Source organism: Eubalaena glacialis, chromosome 2, assembly GCF_028564815.1.
Source record: "Eubalaena glacialis isolate mEubGla1 chromosome 2, mEubGla1.1.hap2.+ XY, whole genome shotgun sequence".
Classification (NCBI taxonomy): domain Eukaryota; kingdom Metazoa; phylum Chordata; class Mammalia; order Artiodactyla; family Balaenidae; genus Eubalaena; species Eubalaena glacialis.
Genome location: NC_083717.1, coordinates 108,783,713 through 108,800,339, shown reverse-complemented (window position 1 = coordinate 108,800,339; position 16,627 = coordinate 108,783,713). Strand labels below are relative to the sequence as shown.

Sequence of the window (16,627 nt, the reverse complement as noted above, 5' to 3'; positions counted from 1 at the left end):
TCTGCATGAAGGGTATACAAGAATTCCTTACACTATATTTTCAACTTTCCTGTTAAGTTTTAAACTATTTCAAAGCAAAAAGTTTTAAAAACAAAGATGCTGGGCCATATCTTCCTAGTATCTAATAGCTTTAAAATGTTTGGTTTCGGGGCTTCCCTAGTGGCGCAGTGGTTGAGAATCTGCCTGCCAATGCAGGGGACACGGGTTTGAGCCCTGGTCTGGGAAGATCCCACATGCCGCGGAGCGACTAGGCCCGTGAGCCACAATTGCTGAGCTTGCGCGTCTGGAGCCTGTGCTCCGCAACAAGAGAGGCCGCGATAGTGAGAGGTCCGCGCACCGCGATGAAGAGTGGCCCCCACTTGCCGCAACTAGAGAAAGCCCTCGCACAGAAACGAAGACCCAACACAGCCATAAATATAAAAAAAAAAAAAGTTTGGTTTCTATTGTTGTAAAGGCTTATAAGCTGTAGCATGTAAAATAGGATGAAACAAACGGAGTTAAGAATGAACTCCAAGCCACTATGGAGAACAGTATGGAGGTTTCTTAAAAAAACTAAAAATGGAATTACCATATGATCTTGCAATCCCACTCCTGGGCATATATCTGGAGAAGACTGTAATTCAAAAAGATACATGCACCCCTATGTTCATAGCAGCACTATTCACAATAGCCAAGACATGGAGTAACCTAAGTGTCAATCAACAGATGAATGGGTAAAAGATGTGGTATATACATACAATGGAATATTACTCAGCCATAAAAAGAATGAAATAATGGGACTTCCCTGGTGCTCCAGTGGGTAAGACTCCATGCTCCCAATGCAGGGGGCCTGGGTTCAATCCCTGGTCGGTGAACTAGATCCCACATTCATGCTGCAACTAAAGAGTGCACATGCTGTAACAAAGATCCTGCATGCCGCAAGTAAGACCCAGCACAGCCAAAATAAATATTTAAAAATAAATAAATAAATAAATAAATGAATTTTTAAAAGAATGAAATAATGCCACTTGCAGCAAATGGATGGACCTAGAGATTATCTTACTAAGTGAAGTCATACCGAGAAAGACAAATATCATATGACATCACTTATATGTGGAATCTAAAAAAAAATGATACAAATGAATTTATTTACAAAACAGAAACAGACTTACAGACATGGAAAACAAACTTATGGTTACCAAAGGGGAAAGTGGGGGAGAGGTAAATTAGGAGTCTGGGATTAACAGATATACATTACTATATATAAAATAGATAAACAACAAGCGCCTGCTGTATAGCACAGGGAACTATATTGAATATCTTGTAAAAACCTATAATGGGAAAGAATCTGGAAAAGTATATGTATATCTGAATCACTTTGCTGTACACCTGAAACTAACACAACATTGTAAATCAACTATACTTCAATTAAAATTTTTTCTAATAAAAATAAAAAGAATGAACTCCAGTACAAGAAAACACCTTTATTTCTGATGCAGCAGACCTCTTCAGAGTCATCAGATCAGCTGTTCTTCACCAGAGAAATGCCAGGCCAAGCCAAGCCCCCTACTTCAGGGAACACAAATACCACCCTCGGAGCACTAGGCCAGCAGCCCCTGACCTCACACCACCCACACTATGGCAGCGCTGTATGTGCTTCTATATGTGCTTCCCCACAGAGGTCCTGTCTGACTGCAGGAGCTGACCATGGAGCTTTCAGGAGGGTATTCACACTAAGAAATAGAATGGAATACATGTTTATGGCAGGCATTTATTTAGGGCAGATGCCCTGTATAGTGGTCAGGGAAAGTCCTTCATGCATTTGGAAGGCCAGTTTTGTCACCTTCCTTCTTTTCCCAGGTCTAAATCATCCTGTGGATCCTGGCTATGGTGGACCTGGGGTGGTCAGTTCCTGACAGAAGTGATCCCAGGATGTAGGTTCCAGTTTGAACAGGTACCAAGACATTCCCTGCCCTAGAGGCCTAGTTTCTTTCTTTCTTTTTTTTTTTTAATATTTATTTATTTACTTGGCTGCGCCGGGTCTTAGTTGCAGCATGCGGGATCTAGTTCCCTAACCAGGGATCGAACCCGGGTCCCCTGCATTGGGAGCGCGGACTCTTAGCCACTGGACCACCAGGGAAGTCCCAGCTGTTTTCATTTAAATGTACCTATAGGACTATTTATGTTCTGGGGTACAACTCACTTTCAGAACTAAGTGAATTCTAGGGTCCTGGTCCCACACATCAACATGACCAGGGCCAGTCCCAGATTGGGCCATTCTCCTAAAGGCTCCCTAGAGTGGAAAGCACAGCTCGTCACCGTGAGTTCGCCTTAAAGTTGTGCTGAGCCTTACATCCTGGTTAACTAATACCGGCCTATCAGATTGTTGTAGCCGTAGGGAAGACCGCAGTTCTGGAGTTTGGTCTGCGTGCAGAATTCCTTCACTTTTTCACATCCTTTTCAGTATCAGTGTATCATAGTGATAGGCAGCAGAAACACAGTCAAAACACATAAATATTTGGAGTTTAATGGGTTTTAGCTCATAATTGACCATCTTACCTAAAAGCCTTCTTAGTAATGGAACTCCTATGACAGTATCAAGCATTCCACTCTGCTTTTAAGATTTCCATCTACCAAACCCTCTGAATGCCCAGCATAATTCCGGGGGGTGGGGGGGGGAGTGGCACTCTAGACTAAAATAACTTCTCAGTCCAGGGGATAGAAAGCCATCAGCAACTCCACTGGAAACAGATTACCATATTAACCGCAGACAATGGGGGCCATACAACTCACATTCTAGCAGAAATAAAGGAGACATTGGCATCTGATATCAGATCTGCCTGTCTTATGACCAGCTAAAGACTGCAGTGCCACAGCAAGGCCAGCCAGAATCAGACAGCTGCTTCTTGACTGTTGTTTTCAGCACGGCTGATGGTGTTAGATTCCACTCCCATCAGAGCTAGGGGAAGGGAAGCCCTGACTATTTATATGCAAGGATCCAGAGATCTTATGCCTAATGCACATTACTGGAGTCTTAGTCATGCATTTATTCCTTCACTGGATATCAGGAGACCTGGGGTCTAGTTTGGTTCTGTAGTGAACTGGCAGAATGACCTTGACCATGTCATTTAATCTCTCTAGGCTTTGGTTTCCTCTTTTGTTCAAGAGAAGAGATAATCTCTAAAATTCTGTGAGTTTCCCATGACTTAACTGTAAAAATAGAGCAGATATCTCCAGTTTTCTCAGCTATAAAATGGGATTAATCAAACCTGCAGGGTTGTGTACAGATTAAAAGTATTCCATGTCTATGGAAAGGAAAAAAATAGTAACTTTACGTTGGAGAAACCTGGTAGACGCCACCTTAGCCCAGTACTCAAGGTTGATATCACCAGTAATAAAATACATCAATGTCATGTACCCCCAGATCTGATTTGATGAGAAGGGTGCATAACCTCTGTGATATTCGTCCCCCAAACCATAATCTCAGTCTAATCATGTGAAAAACATCAGACAAACTCAAGTTAGGGACATTCTACAACATATCTGACAAGTACTCTTCAAAAGTGCCAAGTTCAAGAGAGACGAAGACTGTGGAACTGTCAGAGATTGGAGGACACTAAAGAGATATGACAATTAAATGCAGTGCAGATCAAATTCTGTAACAGAAGGAGGAAAAAAGCACTAGCGGAAACACTGAAGAAATCAAAATATGTCTTGTAGTTCAGTTAGTGGTATCTTACCAACATTCATTTCTGACTTTTGATCATTGTACCATGGTTATGTAAGGTGTGAACATTAAGGGAGGCTGTTGAAGGGTATTCGGGAAATCTGTGCTATCTTTGCAATGCTTTTGTATGTTTAAAATTACTTTAAAAGTTTTTAGGGGACTTGCCTGGTGGTCCAGTGGTTAAAACTCCGCACTTTCAATGCAGGGGGCACGGGTTTGATCCCTGGTTGGGAAACTAAGATCCCACATGCCGCGCAGTGTGGCCAAAAAAAAAAGAAAGTTTTTACAACTATGTGAAGTGGCTAGCTCACAGTAGGCACTTAATGAATGGTAGGTGTTCTAATTATAAGCGAATGCATTAATTCCAACAGTGTTGAATCAAAGAAATGTTGGTGGAAGACAGTGATACGCAATCATTAACTGCCTTGTTGGTGCAACAGAAGCCATTCCAGCCGCAGATATTGCATGACCTTGGCTGAAATATGTTATAAAAACGAGTTCTTTATCCTTGAAGAGGCTCTGGGAATTGAAAACGTGCAGCTGTTTGCATGCTCATCATCTGCCTTTGTTTGTGGGCTCAGATTGGATTTCTCGCTGATAGCATGAGTTTCTACAGCTGTGCAGCTGAATAAACCTTGAGTTTGGACCTGCTAATCTGAGAGGGGGTTTTATTCACAACAATTGGTAGAGCAAAATGAATAGCACCTTGCACTCTGTGTGTTTGATACAGTATTCCCATTGTGCTATGACAAGAGGCTGATCTCCATCACACACCCATCTTCATTACCAAGGACGGAGCTAGCTTAGACAGCTGAGGAAAAGAAGCTCAGCTGTGTGGGGGCCAGAGACAGCTCCTCCCCCGGGGGCAGATCAGCCAAGATACTTTGATTGCATTGGCAAAGCAATACGACGTGGAAGAAATTTCCAAGGGATAGCTAGGTCAAGTGGGCAAGAAGAGACAGGGATTTTCTCAACTAAGGACTCTGCTGAGTGGCATTTTCTACCCAGACAGTTTCACTGAACGCTGACATCAGAACATTCTAGAAGAGATGCCAAATCCAGTTGAATAATATTCTGATATCCTAGAATTTTAAAAAGTAAAAATCATGTTCTCAAAAATGCCAAGAACATTCTCCTAGAATTCAGTATCTCACATTCACCCCTGCAAGCTTTTTTCAATATTGTTCTCCATTAATTTGGTGGCTAATAGTTTGATAGTCTGGATAACTGCCAATTCAATAATGTATCTGCCATTCTTTGCTAAGTTTCAGTGTTCAACTTACTCAGATATTCCCCTTTCATTTCCTGACAACACCAGAACTTAATGGCAACACAGAAACATCCCTGGCCAGGTCCTTCTCTCTCGAGCATGCAGTCTAGCTGCACTGCTAGCCTCTCTCTTGCTCTCATACTCATGATCTTTCTTCATGTCTATTTTTGGTTTTCCTGGCTCAGGCTTCTTCGGGCCACTGAAACACAACCCTCACTTTCTTTCTCTCCCTCTGGCATGTATGCTGCTGGTAGGAGCCCCCTAAGCAAAAACTGCTACAGAAATCCTTACTCCTTCCTCAGGAAAACTGGATGGCTTCTGAATCACAGCTCAGTTTTTAACGTGAACACAAGCTGGACGACCTTCTGATGGGCTTTAAACTTTGAAGTGGATGTGGACATTTTTCTCTCCGATGACAGAATCACTACAACTTCCTCTCTGCAGTTGCTTCCTTTCCTTAAAGGTAGCTGAATCTTGTTGTCTTTAAAAACCTGTTCCTTCCAAAGTTGCCTGTCATGCTGACCGTCATTAGCGCGTCTGTGGCCCCACGGACAGGGGCTGAGCCCAGGTCTCCGGGGCCAATCCCCCAGGCAGCCCAGGGCCAGGGCACCGAGGCCGGCGGCGGAAACCCGAGTGGCATCTACTCAGCCATCATCAGCCGCAATTTTCCCATTATTGGGGTGAAAGAGAAGACATTTGAGCAGCTTCACAAGAAATGTCTAGAAAAGAAGGTTCTTTATGTGGATCCTGAGTTCCCACCGGATGAGACCTCTCTCTTTTACAGCCAGAAGTTTCCCATCCAGTTCATCTGGAAGAGACCTCCGGTGAGTAGCCGAGTGGTTGCAGCTTGGGTTTTTTTCCCTCAGAGAAGTCCTCCCACTCCGCACCTCCCCACAGCACAGCTCTGTGGTGCGCGAGGCACTGGGCGAAGGGTCCTGGCAGTAGCCCTGCAGGGCTCTGTCCTCAGGTGAGGCAGGGCTGATTCTCACTCTCTGCTCTCTCTCTCTCTCTGAAAAAAATCTTGCTTTTTATGAAAGCCACTGGAAGTCAGTTTAATTCACCCTATAAAAGTAAATATTCCTTTCCCAGAACAAATTCCCAACTGGAATTTCCAAACAAATTCCAAAATTCCGACCTGGAGAGTAGTCCAGATCTACCCTCCTGTTTAAGTATCTTGCATCTTTATAAGATTCCTTCACTTTCTCACTGAAGGGCTAAAATGATGTTCTTTTAAGTTTGCCAGTAGCCATGTCTTTCTGAAATGGAAAGAGCCCTGGAAAGAGGAGAGTGGCAGCAAAGACTACTTTTTCATGCACAAAATGTTAGGATTAGAAGGAGAATCCCTAGGAATCATTTGAGTCCATCTACCTCACCTCACAAGTGAGGAAATAAAGGCACACCAGAGTGAAGTACATCCAGGTCACACATGACAGCCTGGATTAAAACCCTGTTTCTTTTAGTGACTCTTCCAGCCTTTGGCTTCCATTGACAGTGGTCTACCAGGAGGAAAGTCACATTCCCCCGGCTCCCTTCTCTGATCACACCTCCGGCATGACTCTTGTCCTTAATTCAAGAAATCTTTATTGAACATCTTCTAGAGCCAGAAACCAGGCAAGCAACTGAGGAGACAGCGTAAATAAGAAAAACAAAAATTCCTGCTCTCCTGGAGCCTGAAGTCTGAAGCCTAGAGTCCTGAAGGCAAGACAGGCTTTGAACAAGAGTGATGAGTTTCAGGAGACAATGTTCAGGGTGCTTCAGAAGGCAAGGAGAGCTAACCCAGGCCAGGGAGAGAAACCCTCCTGAGGAAACCATTTCATCTGAGCCCCAGTGCTATTCATGAGCTACATCAGGTTAAACTGAGGCCCAGTGCTATTCATGAGCCATGTGTTTCTTTTGTTTTGTTTTGGCCACACTGCGGCTTGTGGGATCTTAGTTCCCTGACCAGGGATTGGACCCGGCCCCTCGGCAGTGAAAGCGCGGAGTCCTAACCACTGGACCGCCAGGGAAGTCCCAAGCCATGTGTTTCCTTCTAACCTGAGATGAAATATCCGGGTTAAATATCCAACAACCCTGTCCTCACCCTGTGTGTTCCACAAGGGCCCCTTTCCTTGCCTGCCGGCTCTATGCTCAGGCCCATGCCTGTCCTGAGGGCCCTCAGTTTGGAAGAGAGGACTGGAAAGAACTTCATTCTCCAACCCAGTCACTGCCCTACTGCGAGGGAACTGGGACACGTCGCATCCCTGATGAAATATCTTCAATGATACTGTTCTCCCCTCCCCCCATGTTTTCAGATAAGTCCAAACTCCTTACCTGGGCTATAGGCCCTTCTCCAGCCAGCCCCGGCCTCCCTATCCATCTCTCCGTCACCCTCTCCCCTGGACCCCTACACATTCAGCTGCTCTGTTGTTCTAAGCCTTCTCATACACAGCCTTTAGACCAGTCAAGATACTACTCAAAGCAATGTGTCTGAGTATTTCGTGCCTGATCTAAATGAATCGGTCCAACCGAACATGAGGATATGCATATGAACCATCCCCTCGTGGGCAGGAAACTGCCTGTCCTTTTGGGCGATTCCAGTCATCCCCATCAAATACAAAATGTGTGTTTGATTGTGAAATGTGAGTGCATCATTCGAGTGTGAAGGTGACCACATAAAGGGGGAATCACACTGGGTCGGGGAACTTGGCTGCTCACTCAGTTATCGGCTATGACAACCTCTGGAATAAGGTGGTAAGCAAATGCCCCCATTTTCCCCATCTGCCTTTGCCTTGTGCATTCCAGGTTATTTCTCCATACTCTCCTGCAATCACTCTTAAAATCAGGGGCAACCTAGATCCCTTTTGCTTTTGGAGGGATGGGACACAAGGGGCCAGCTGCAAGGCCTTGTGCATCTGGTACCCTCCTTCCCTTGGGAATGCAGGACCCCCCAGATCGCTCCATGGAGACCCAGAAGCCCACGAGGGAATTCTCCCTCGGGAGGCAGCATCTCCCTTCTTGGTGCCTCTGCCCTTCCAGGCGAGGGCCCCTCCATAGACAAGTTGACTCACATCCTCTTGTGGTGCAGGGCACAGGGATTCTGTGCAAGGATTCTGCATAGAAGATTCTGTGCGGTGCTAACCCTCTGAGTCAGCTCAGCTCACTAAGGCCGCCAACAACAGAGACTGGCAACGTGTTCCTGAGCCTCCCCTGTCTCTGGCTCTAGGCAGAGTCACCTTTCAGGAAATTCCATCTCATTCCAGCCCCACTCTAACCTGGACCCCAGAGAAGCAGGAGTCCACCTATTTGGGAACCAGGTTAAGTCGGACTTCAGGTTAAACTGCACTTGACGGATACAGCCTCAGTGTCTCTTGGCTCTGCCAGGAGAGGTTATAACCTATTTGGGCCTCCCATTCACAGCTGAGTTGAGCTCAAAACTGCATCACTGATGGACAGCCATCCCCAGTTTATCCCATCAGCTCTTTCCCTAGGAAATCTGTTCTCCGTTCCTCCTCTGCCCTCTAAGTTCCTGGGGCTGATAGCTGGGATTCTGCATTTTCCCTGAGCCACTTTCTGCTCAGCTTTGTTTCCACTGGTTCTTGGGGGTTGGGGGAATTTACCATCTTTCCTTTTTCTCCAGATCCAGTGCTTTATAATTTGCTGGCAGTGGCTGGGCCTCCAGCCATAGGCTGCCTAACTGCCTCTTCCCCTCAGGTCCTGTCCCCATCGTTCCATCTTTTCAGAGCCCGACCCTTTGCCAGTTCGGAGCTGGGTCCCAACTTCACCCACATTTCTCTGGTGTATGCCTTCCCTCTTACCTGTTATTACTATTACAACCCCATATCCAGCTGTGCTTTGCCCCGTTGGTCTAACCTGGCTCTCAGCCCTGCTCTCCTGCACTCCTTGGGTCAGCTAGCTCCCTCTGCCAACACCTAGACCTGAGGAAACCTCTTTCCCAGACAGACAGCAGCCCCTTTATATTCTGAACAAGAGACTTTATTTCCTATAGTTTCCATACCTGGAAATCTCTTGAATTACACTCTTTTTAAGGCTAGAGTTTAGGTAAGTTTCCCAAGTTGTAATTTATCATGAACCATCTTTCAACAAGTCTAGAAGATTTTGATGCTGGTACTAAGATCTTATCAGAGGGTATCCACGGAAGGTCACGACCACCACCCAGCTGAATGCAATTGGAGGAGGCTTTCTAATGTAAGATGCATCACAATTTCAGGGATGTTAAAATATGAGGGGGGAAAAGTACCTTGAGAATAGACAAATAAGACCCCTTTTTCCCCCTTAACTCACAGTCCTGCCATCCCCTTCCTACTCCTCTTCCCAAACCATTTCTTTCTCCTCTGCTGCCTAGCAGCCTGAATCCAACCCCACCAGCTGGGCTTTGCTGCTCTCTGTCTGACCTGGTCTCCTGCCCCTTCCCAAGTCCCCACCATCCAGGCAGAGCTAACTTCTCCCTTGTCCCAAACTGTTACACCAGACAAAAATTTAAAAATAAAATAAATCACTACATTCTTCAGGTTAGGTCTTGTTACCACTACAAAATTATCTTTGATATTTTATACATATTTATCCAGATGTGTTTATATGTGAATCCTTAGCGTGGCTGAATCGTCAGCTTTTCTCTTCAAGAGGAAAACACATAAGGAAAAAGTAGGAAGATTCTTGTAGTTATAGGAAGGGGGCTGGACATGGTTGTTTTCTAGGGGAAAAAAAGAAAAAAAAAATGCTGATTTACTTACAAGAGGAAGAAGAGCTAGAACAGAAACCAAAGGTGGGTGGGGGAAGCAACAGGGCAGGAGGCCACACAGGTGAGGGTCATCCCTCCCCTTGACCTGACCCTCAAAGACCTCTTTACCAATGAACTTGTGAAACACCGGAGGCAAGTATGTAACTTTTCTCAGTAAAGGGCGGAAGTTAGTGTCTTGATTTACACAGACCGAACTGGGCCAGCACACCGGGAAGTCAGAATGTGGAAAGCACAGGAGTGGGGAAAGAGAGAAGCATAAAGAAGCAAGCTGCCCGGAACCCGCTGAACTGTGGTGGGTGGGAGGAGGGTCTGACCTCTCAGAAGCTATGATGTGGGGATTCAGGATCTCCAAGGAACCATGAGCCCTCAGCTAACACCTGGGAAGCATGCTGCTTAAGAGAAGCTGACACTTGCTTTACCATTTTCATCCAAACTTCAGGTTTAAATAATCACCATCAGAACTTTTAGGAGTGTATTATACCCCACAAGAGCACCAGGAATAGATAGTATATATTATAAAGCAGTATCAAAGCTGCTATAAAAAAACTCCTTGTATCATAGGCTTGAAAAATGTTTGGGAACTACTACTTTTTGCCACTCCAGGTAGATGGACTTCTTTCCTGATGTTAAGGTTTTGAAGGGAAAACGATGCCCCCATCTCCTTTATTAACCTATAGTTAGTACCTTTCTCAGTCTGAAAGTTCACCCTTATTTCTAGCCAGAACTCTTCCGGCCACAATTTTAGCACATTATATCCGGCCCTGATCCAGCAGACAGTGAAATTGAGTCAGCTGATTTCCTCTATATAGTAATTCTCCTTATTCGTGAATAATGCCATCCTTCCTTTAGTTGCTTCAGATCAAATAGTCATAAAACTTCTCAACTCTACCCCATAGGTGTGATTTTTCCAAGCCTGGAGTTGTCAGTGCTATGATCCACATACAGTCGATCCTCAGGACTTGTGGATTCTGTATTTGTGAATTCACCTACTCCCTGAAATTTATTTGTAACCCCGAAATCAATATCCATGGTGCCTTTTCGGTCATTTGCTGACATGTGTAGGTCAGTGAAAAATTTGAGTCTCCCTCCATGCACGTTCCCAGCTGAAGTCAGACAACGTGACCCTCTGCCTTTTAGTTTCAGCTCTCAGACTATAACCAAGTATCGTTTTCATAGTCTGTCTGGTGCCACGTTTTTTCTCTGTTTAAAATGTCCCTGATGAAGACTTCCCTGGTGGCGCAGTGGTTAAGAATCTGCCTGCCAATGCAGGGGACACAGGTTCGACCCCTGGTCCGGGAAGATCCCACATGCCGCAGAGCAACTAAGCCAGTGTGCCACAACTACTGAGCCTGCGCTCTAGAGCCCTTGGGCCACAACTACTGAGCCCGCGTGCCATACTACTGAAGCCCGCGTGCCTAGAGCCCGTGCTCCGCAACAAGAGAAGCCACCGCAATGAGAAGCCCGCGCACCGCAACGAAGAGTAGCCCCCGCTCGCTGCTACTAGAGAAAGCCCACGCACAGCAACGAAGACCCAACACAGCCAAAAATAAAATGAATTTAAAAAAAAAAAAAAAAGAAGAGTAAACATGTTTAAAAAAAAAATGAAGCAAACAGGCTGAGGGCAAATAAATAAATAAATAAATAAATAAATAAAATGTCCCCAACGTGTAGTGCTGGAGTGCTATTTAGTGTTCCTAAGTGCAAGAAGGCTGTGACGTGCCTTGGGGAGAAAATACATGTGTTAGATAAGCTTCATTCAGGCATGAGCTATGGTGCTGTGAGTTCAATGTTAATGAATTAATAATATATATTAAATAAGGTGTCTTTAAACAGAAGCACACATAAAATAAGGTTGTATATTGATGGTAGACTCCCAGGAATCTAATGCTGTATTTCCTCCAGGTGCAATGACTCAATATTCACTAATTGAGCATTCACAGTCACAGTGACTTTATAGAACGTAACTACCATGAATAATGAGAATCAACAGTCTTCCTATGTTCTCTCTATTCCTAAGTACCACAGCTTGAGATAATACCCTATGAACAGTGTGATCAGTAGGAAACACTGCAACATATTTTAATCCATTACAGTCATTATTCTCTTTGATGTTCAAATTGTCCCATCTTCAGACAATGGGAGCCTCCTACAAGTTGCCTGCATCATTTGACATGACCCCATTCATCTTCAGTAGCTTCCTTGTTTTCTGGCCACAACAAAAAGTCTCAGGCTCATCTTGTACATTTCTTGCTCTAGATCTGGAATGAATCATTTCTTCAAGGAGGCTGGTTCCTTTTAGTCTGAACTAGAGTTAAAGAAAAGGAGTGAAATGCAGAAGACAGCTGCTCACTGACTTCCTGGGACCCAGTGCTTGGCCTTTACATCAGCACTCTGAAGTCTGAAAGTTTTCTGACAATCTGTGGGGACACCAGAGGTCTGTTGCTCTAACGACCTCTTCCACATGCCCATCACCTCTATAATTAATACCCCACCCTGGGTAACTTCCCCGCAGGGGGTCACTTGACCTGAGTTACTCAATTCCGAAAAGAAGAAATCCTAGTTTGGCACAAAATAAATTTAGTCCATTCCAGTGTGAGATGAGAGGGAGGGAGCAGAGCTACAGAAACACCGAGGCTGTGTGCAGTGAGCCCTCTGTTCCTGGGCCTAGAGCCCAGTTGCTGTGCAGCTGCTTCTCTCAGGGATATTATCTTTCCAGTAAAACCAGCTGGGAGGTCTGCTTGTAATCTGTTTTAGTGTCATCATCTGTCAGACAGTTTAGAAAGAAGTGGGGATCCCTGAGCTAGCCGCTAAGAGGAAGAATTGGGGGCATGGTGCAGAGTGGTTAAGACAGCTGGATTTAGAACCAAACACACCTGGTCTGAACCTTGGCTCCACCCCTAGCAAGTCACATAAACTTTCCAAGTTTCGAGTTTCTCTTCTATAATGCACATAGTGATATTCTCATCATATGGCTGTATCTAAGTATCCATAAAATCCTAGTAGGTGCTCAAGGTAAGGTAGCAATATTAGGATAGGCAGCTGAGGACAGGAGCATAACACGGTGACACAGTGCACAGGCTTTCAAGTCAAAGAAACTGGATTCAAATCCCGGCTCCACCTCTTACCAATGTGACCTCAGGCAAGTTACAGACCATTCCTGGGTCTCAGTTTCCTCCCATGTGATAAGAAAATGAAAATTCCTACTTTCAAAGAGTTGTTGTAAGGATTAAACGAGATACCGTACATGACTTAGCACGATCGTCAATAGTGGTGACAGTAAATGAAAGGCAAAATGAGGTACCCAGTTGAGAGCCAGCTCCCTCTCTACTCAGCAGAGAATCATCACAGTGCCATCCTGGAGTGGGGGTGGGGGAGCATAAGTTTTGGCGAAAGTGTGACAATTCTATAAATATCGATAACTTTTAGGACTGCCTCCCATTATATTCCGCAAGACAGCAGCTCCTCCTGAAAGTCGTGATGGAGACAGGACTCTAGACATCATGGGAGGAACAAGCTGAAATAACTCAGCAGTAGAGCGCTGAGAATGGGAGGGGCAGAGAGAGAAATAGCCAAGAAAGGTATGAGAAGATGCATTTCATTGATTATGAATAAGGAAGAGCATCTTTTCATAATTCGTGTAGTTCTTGATTATTTATCTTGCTGTCCACGAAATAGCTGTTAATGTCTTTTGCTCATTTTTCTATTGAGTCATTTGTTTTTTTCAACTTGAATTATAAGCATTCTTTATGTATCCTGGATACTAATCATTTATTGTTTAGATGTGCTTTTTTTTTCCATTTTTTGGCCGCACCACGCGGCATGTGGGATCTTAGTTCCCCAACCAGGGATCGAACCCACGCCCCCTGCATTTGAAGCCCAGAGTCTTAACCACTGGACTGCCAGGGAAGTCCAAACTTTTCCCTCTTTTAAGGGTATTTTTTTACTTAAAAAATTCTAAATTAAAAGCTCTTAATTAGAAGTTCTAAATTAATTCTTAATTTATTTTTTCCTTTATAGTTAGTGCTTTTTGTGTTCTGTTAAGAATGTTTTTCCTAAACCAAAGTAATTCCTTTTTATTATCATTTAGAAACTTTATTTTTCTGCCTTCATATTTGGGTCTATAATACATCTAGAAATGATTTTTGCATATAAGATAGGGATCACATTTTGTTTTTCCATATGGATATTCAAAGTTTCCAGCACAATTTATTAAAAAGACAATCCCTTTTACAAAGCCACTTTTTAAATAAATCAAGTATCTATCAATGCGTGGTTCTGTTTCTGCGCTCTCTGTTGTGTTCCATTGTGTGTGTCTATCTTTGTGCTAACACACCTTGTGCCAATAAGTCTTTTTTTTTTCTCTTGGCTGAGCCACATGGCTTGCAGGATCTTAGTTCCCCGACCAGGGATTGAACCCGGGCCACAGCAGTGAAAGCGCCGAGTCCGAGTAACCATTGGACTGCCAGGGAACTCCCACTAAACTCTTAGTAATTCTAATAATTTGATTGTCGATCCCAAGTTATTTGTCTATAGAGTATGTTTCTGTATAAATGGTTAGGTCACGTGCAAATAATAATGGGGCTGCCCAGTGCATTATACACAACTGTATTCAGCAGCCTAATTAGTGTTTTATTGCACTGGCGAAACCCTCTAGCATAATGTTAATAACTAAGGAGATAGCAGGCATCTTCCTCAGGTTTCCCATTTTAAAGGGAGTATTCTTAATGTTTCACTGTTTAATAGACTTTCTACACATTGATTTGTAGAAACAACTTATCAATAAGAAAGTTCCCCTCTATTCCTGCTTTGCTAAGAGTTTCTTTTAAAATCATAAATGGTTGTTGAACTTTAATACTTTTTCTGCATTTATTGAGAAAATCGTGATTTTCCTCCTTTAAACAGTTAATATACAAAATTACATTAATAGAGTTTTCCAGTATTGACCCCTTGTATTCTTAGACTAAAACAAACTTAGAATGTATTATCATTTTTACATGTCACTGAATTTTGGCTTACAAATCCTTTATTTAGGTTTTTGCATATATGAACATTAGTGAGATTGGCTTATTATTTCCCTTTCTGGTGCTGTCCCATTTTGGGATCAAGGTTATATTAACCTCCTAAAATGAGTGGGGAATGTTCTTTCTTCTATTCTGTGAAAGAGATTGTGTAAGATGGTAGCTATATGTTTCTTAAATATTTGGTAGAATTTTGCCAGTGTTTTCTTTAAGGGAAGATTTTATCTATTAATGAAAATACAGCCTCTTCAATAATAATGGGATCATTTGAAATTGTTTTTCTTCTTGAGTCAGTGGTAATATTTATTCTTCTAGGAATTTTTAGTAACCATTTTATCTCTTTAAAAACCTTTTTTTTTTTTTTTTTACTCTAAGGTCAATCATATTGGATATTAATGTAGGTACAGCAACTTTGGGGGCAAGTTTTTGCTTGATATATATTTTTTTCATTCTTTTACTTTCAACATTTCTATGTCCTGATGTGGTGCATGGGCTCAGTAGTTGCATGCAGGGGCTTAGTTGTCCTGCGGCATGTGGGATCTTAGTTCCCCGACCAGGGATCAAACCCACGTCCCCTGCATTGGAAGGCGGATTCTTAACCACTGGACCACCAGGGAAGTCCAAAACCTTTGTCTTTTAACTGGAGATTTTAGTCTATTTACATTGATTATGAGCTTTGATGTACTTTGGGTTTATTTCTATCTTCCTAACCATAACCTTTCTGTTTGTATTTCTTTCGAAATGTTCCTTTTTCCTCTTTATGTCCTTTTAATTGATTAAAAGTGCTTTCTCTCATTTTTTTTTTTCTTTCTACTAGTTTGGAAGTTATTGATTGTTTCTGTCTTTTCAGTGGTTGCCTTAAATTGTTAGCATACATATTATCTTGATGAAGCCTGAAATATCAATACCATTATTTTTCTCATAAATAATATGAGGACCATAGAGCACTTTAAGTACTCCTCTTCTAACTAATATGCCATGGTTGTTCAGAATTTTATCTCTATCTTGATTTTTCAACCTTAAAATTAGAAAATATTTTAATTTTTCAATATTTGCTTAAATTTACACACATTTGCCAATTTCTTTGTTTACTGATCCTTCCTGAGTCTTAGACTTTTCTTTCTAGAATAATTTTACTTTTTCCTAAAGTACATTGTTTAGAAGTTCCTTTAGTGGGGGTCTATTTGTAGTAAGCATTTCAATTTTTATTTGTGTGAAATTTGCTGTCACTCTTAAAATACTTTTCCTGAGTAATCAGCCCTAGGTTGATTCTCAGTACTGTCCTCTGGATTACGTTGTTGTTGAAATCAGCAATCATTCTATTTGGTATCCCTTAATAGGCCATCTGCCTTTTCTCTCTGACTGCTTTCAAAATCCTCTCTATGGTATTCTGCATTGTTGTGTCTAAACATGTATTTCTTTATATCTTTCCTGCTTAGGATTCATTGGGATCTTGAATCTGAGGATTGGAGTCATTAATCCATTGTAGAAAATCTCTTAGAATATTATTTCTCCCCATATTTTCTATTATCTTCTTTTAGAACTCCAATGAAATATATGCTGAGCTTATCTTGCTCTATCACATATATATCTTAACCTCTTTTTAAAAAAAATTTTCCCATCTTTGATTCTCTGTGTGGTATTCTAGTTGATTTCTTCTGAAGTAGCTTCCAATTCACTAATTCTCACTTTAACACCACCTAATCCAATTATTGAATTATTAAATTTCAGTGTGAACATTAATTGGATACTGGTTCAAAAAATAAAAGCATCTATAAAAGATATTTGGGGAACAACTGAAAAAATTATCACTGGGATTTGGATCTTAGATAATATTAGAGAGCAGTAGTTAACTTTCTTAGTGATAATGGCATTACAGTCAGTAGGAGAGTGTT

General features: G+C 42.7%; 1 protein-coding gene across 5 annotated transcripts in view; it reads left to right on the top strand.

The window, feature by feature from the left end:
* Window positions 1–16,627, top strand: part of LOC133084193 (calpain-3) — a 128,670-nt gene that overhangs the window by 71,647 nt on the left and 40,396 nt on the right. For 4 of the 5 annotated variants that reach the window (XM_061180436.1, XM_061180435.1, XM_061180431.1 and 1 more), the window contains exon 1: window positions 5,492–5,800. In XM_061180436.1, coding sequence (XP_061036419.1) covers window positions 5,492–5,800 — 309 coding nt within the window. Of the gene's footprint in view, window positions 1–1,839; window positions 1,934–5,491; window positions 5,801–16,627 lie in introns of those variants that run through there. The other variant, XM_061180429.1, reaches the window with a different exon arrangement.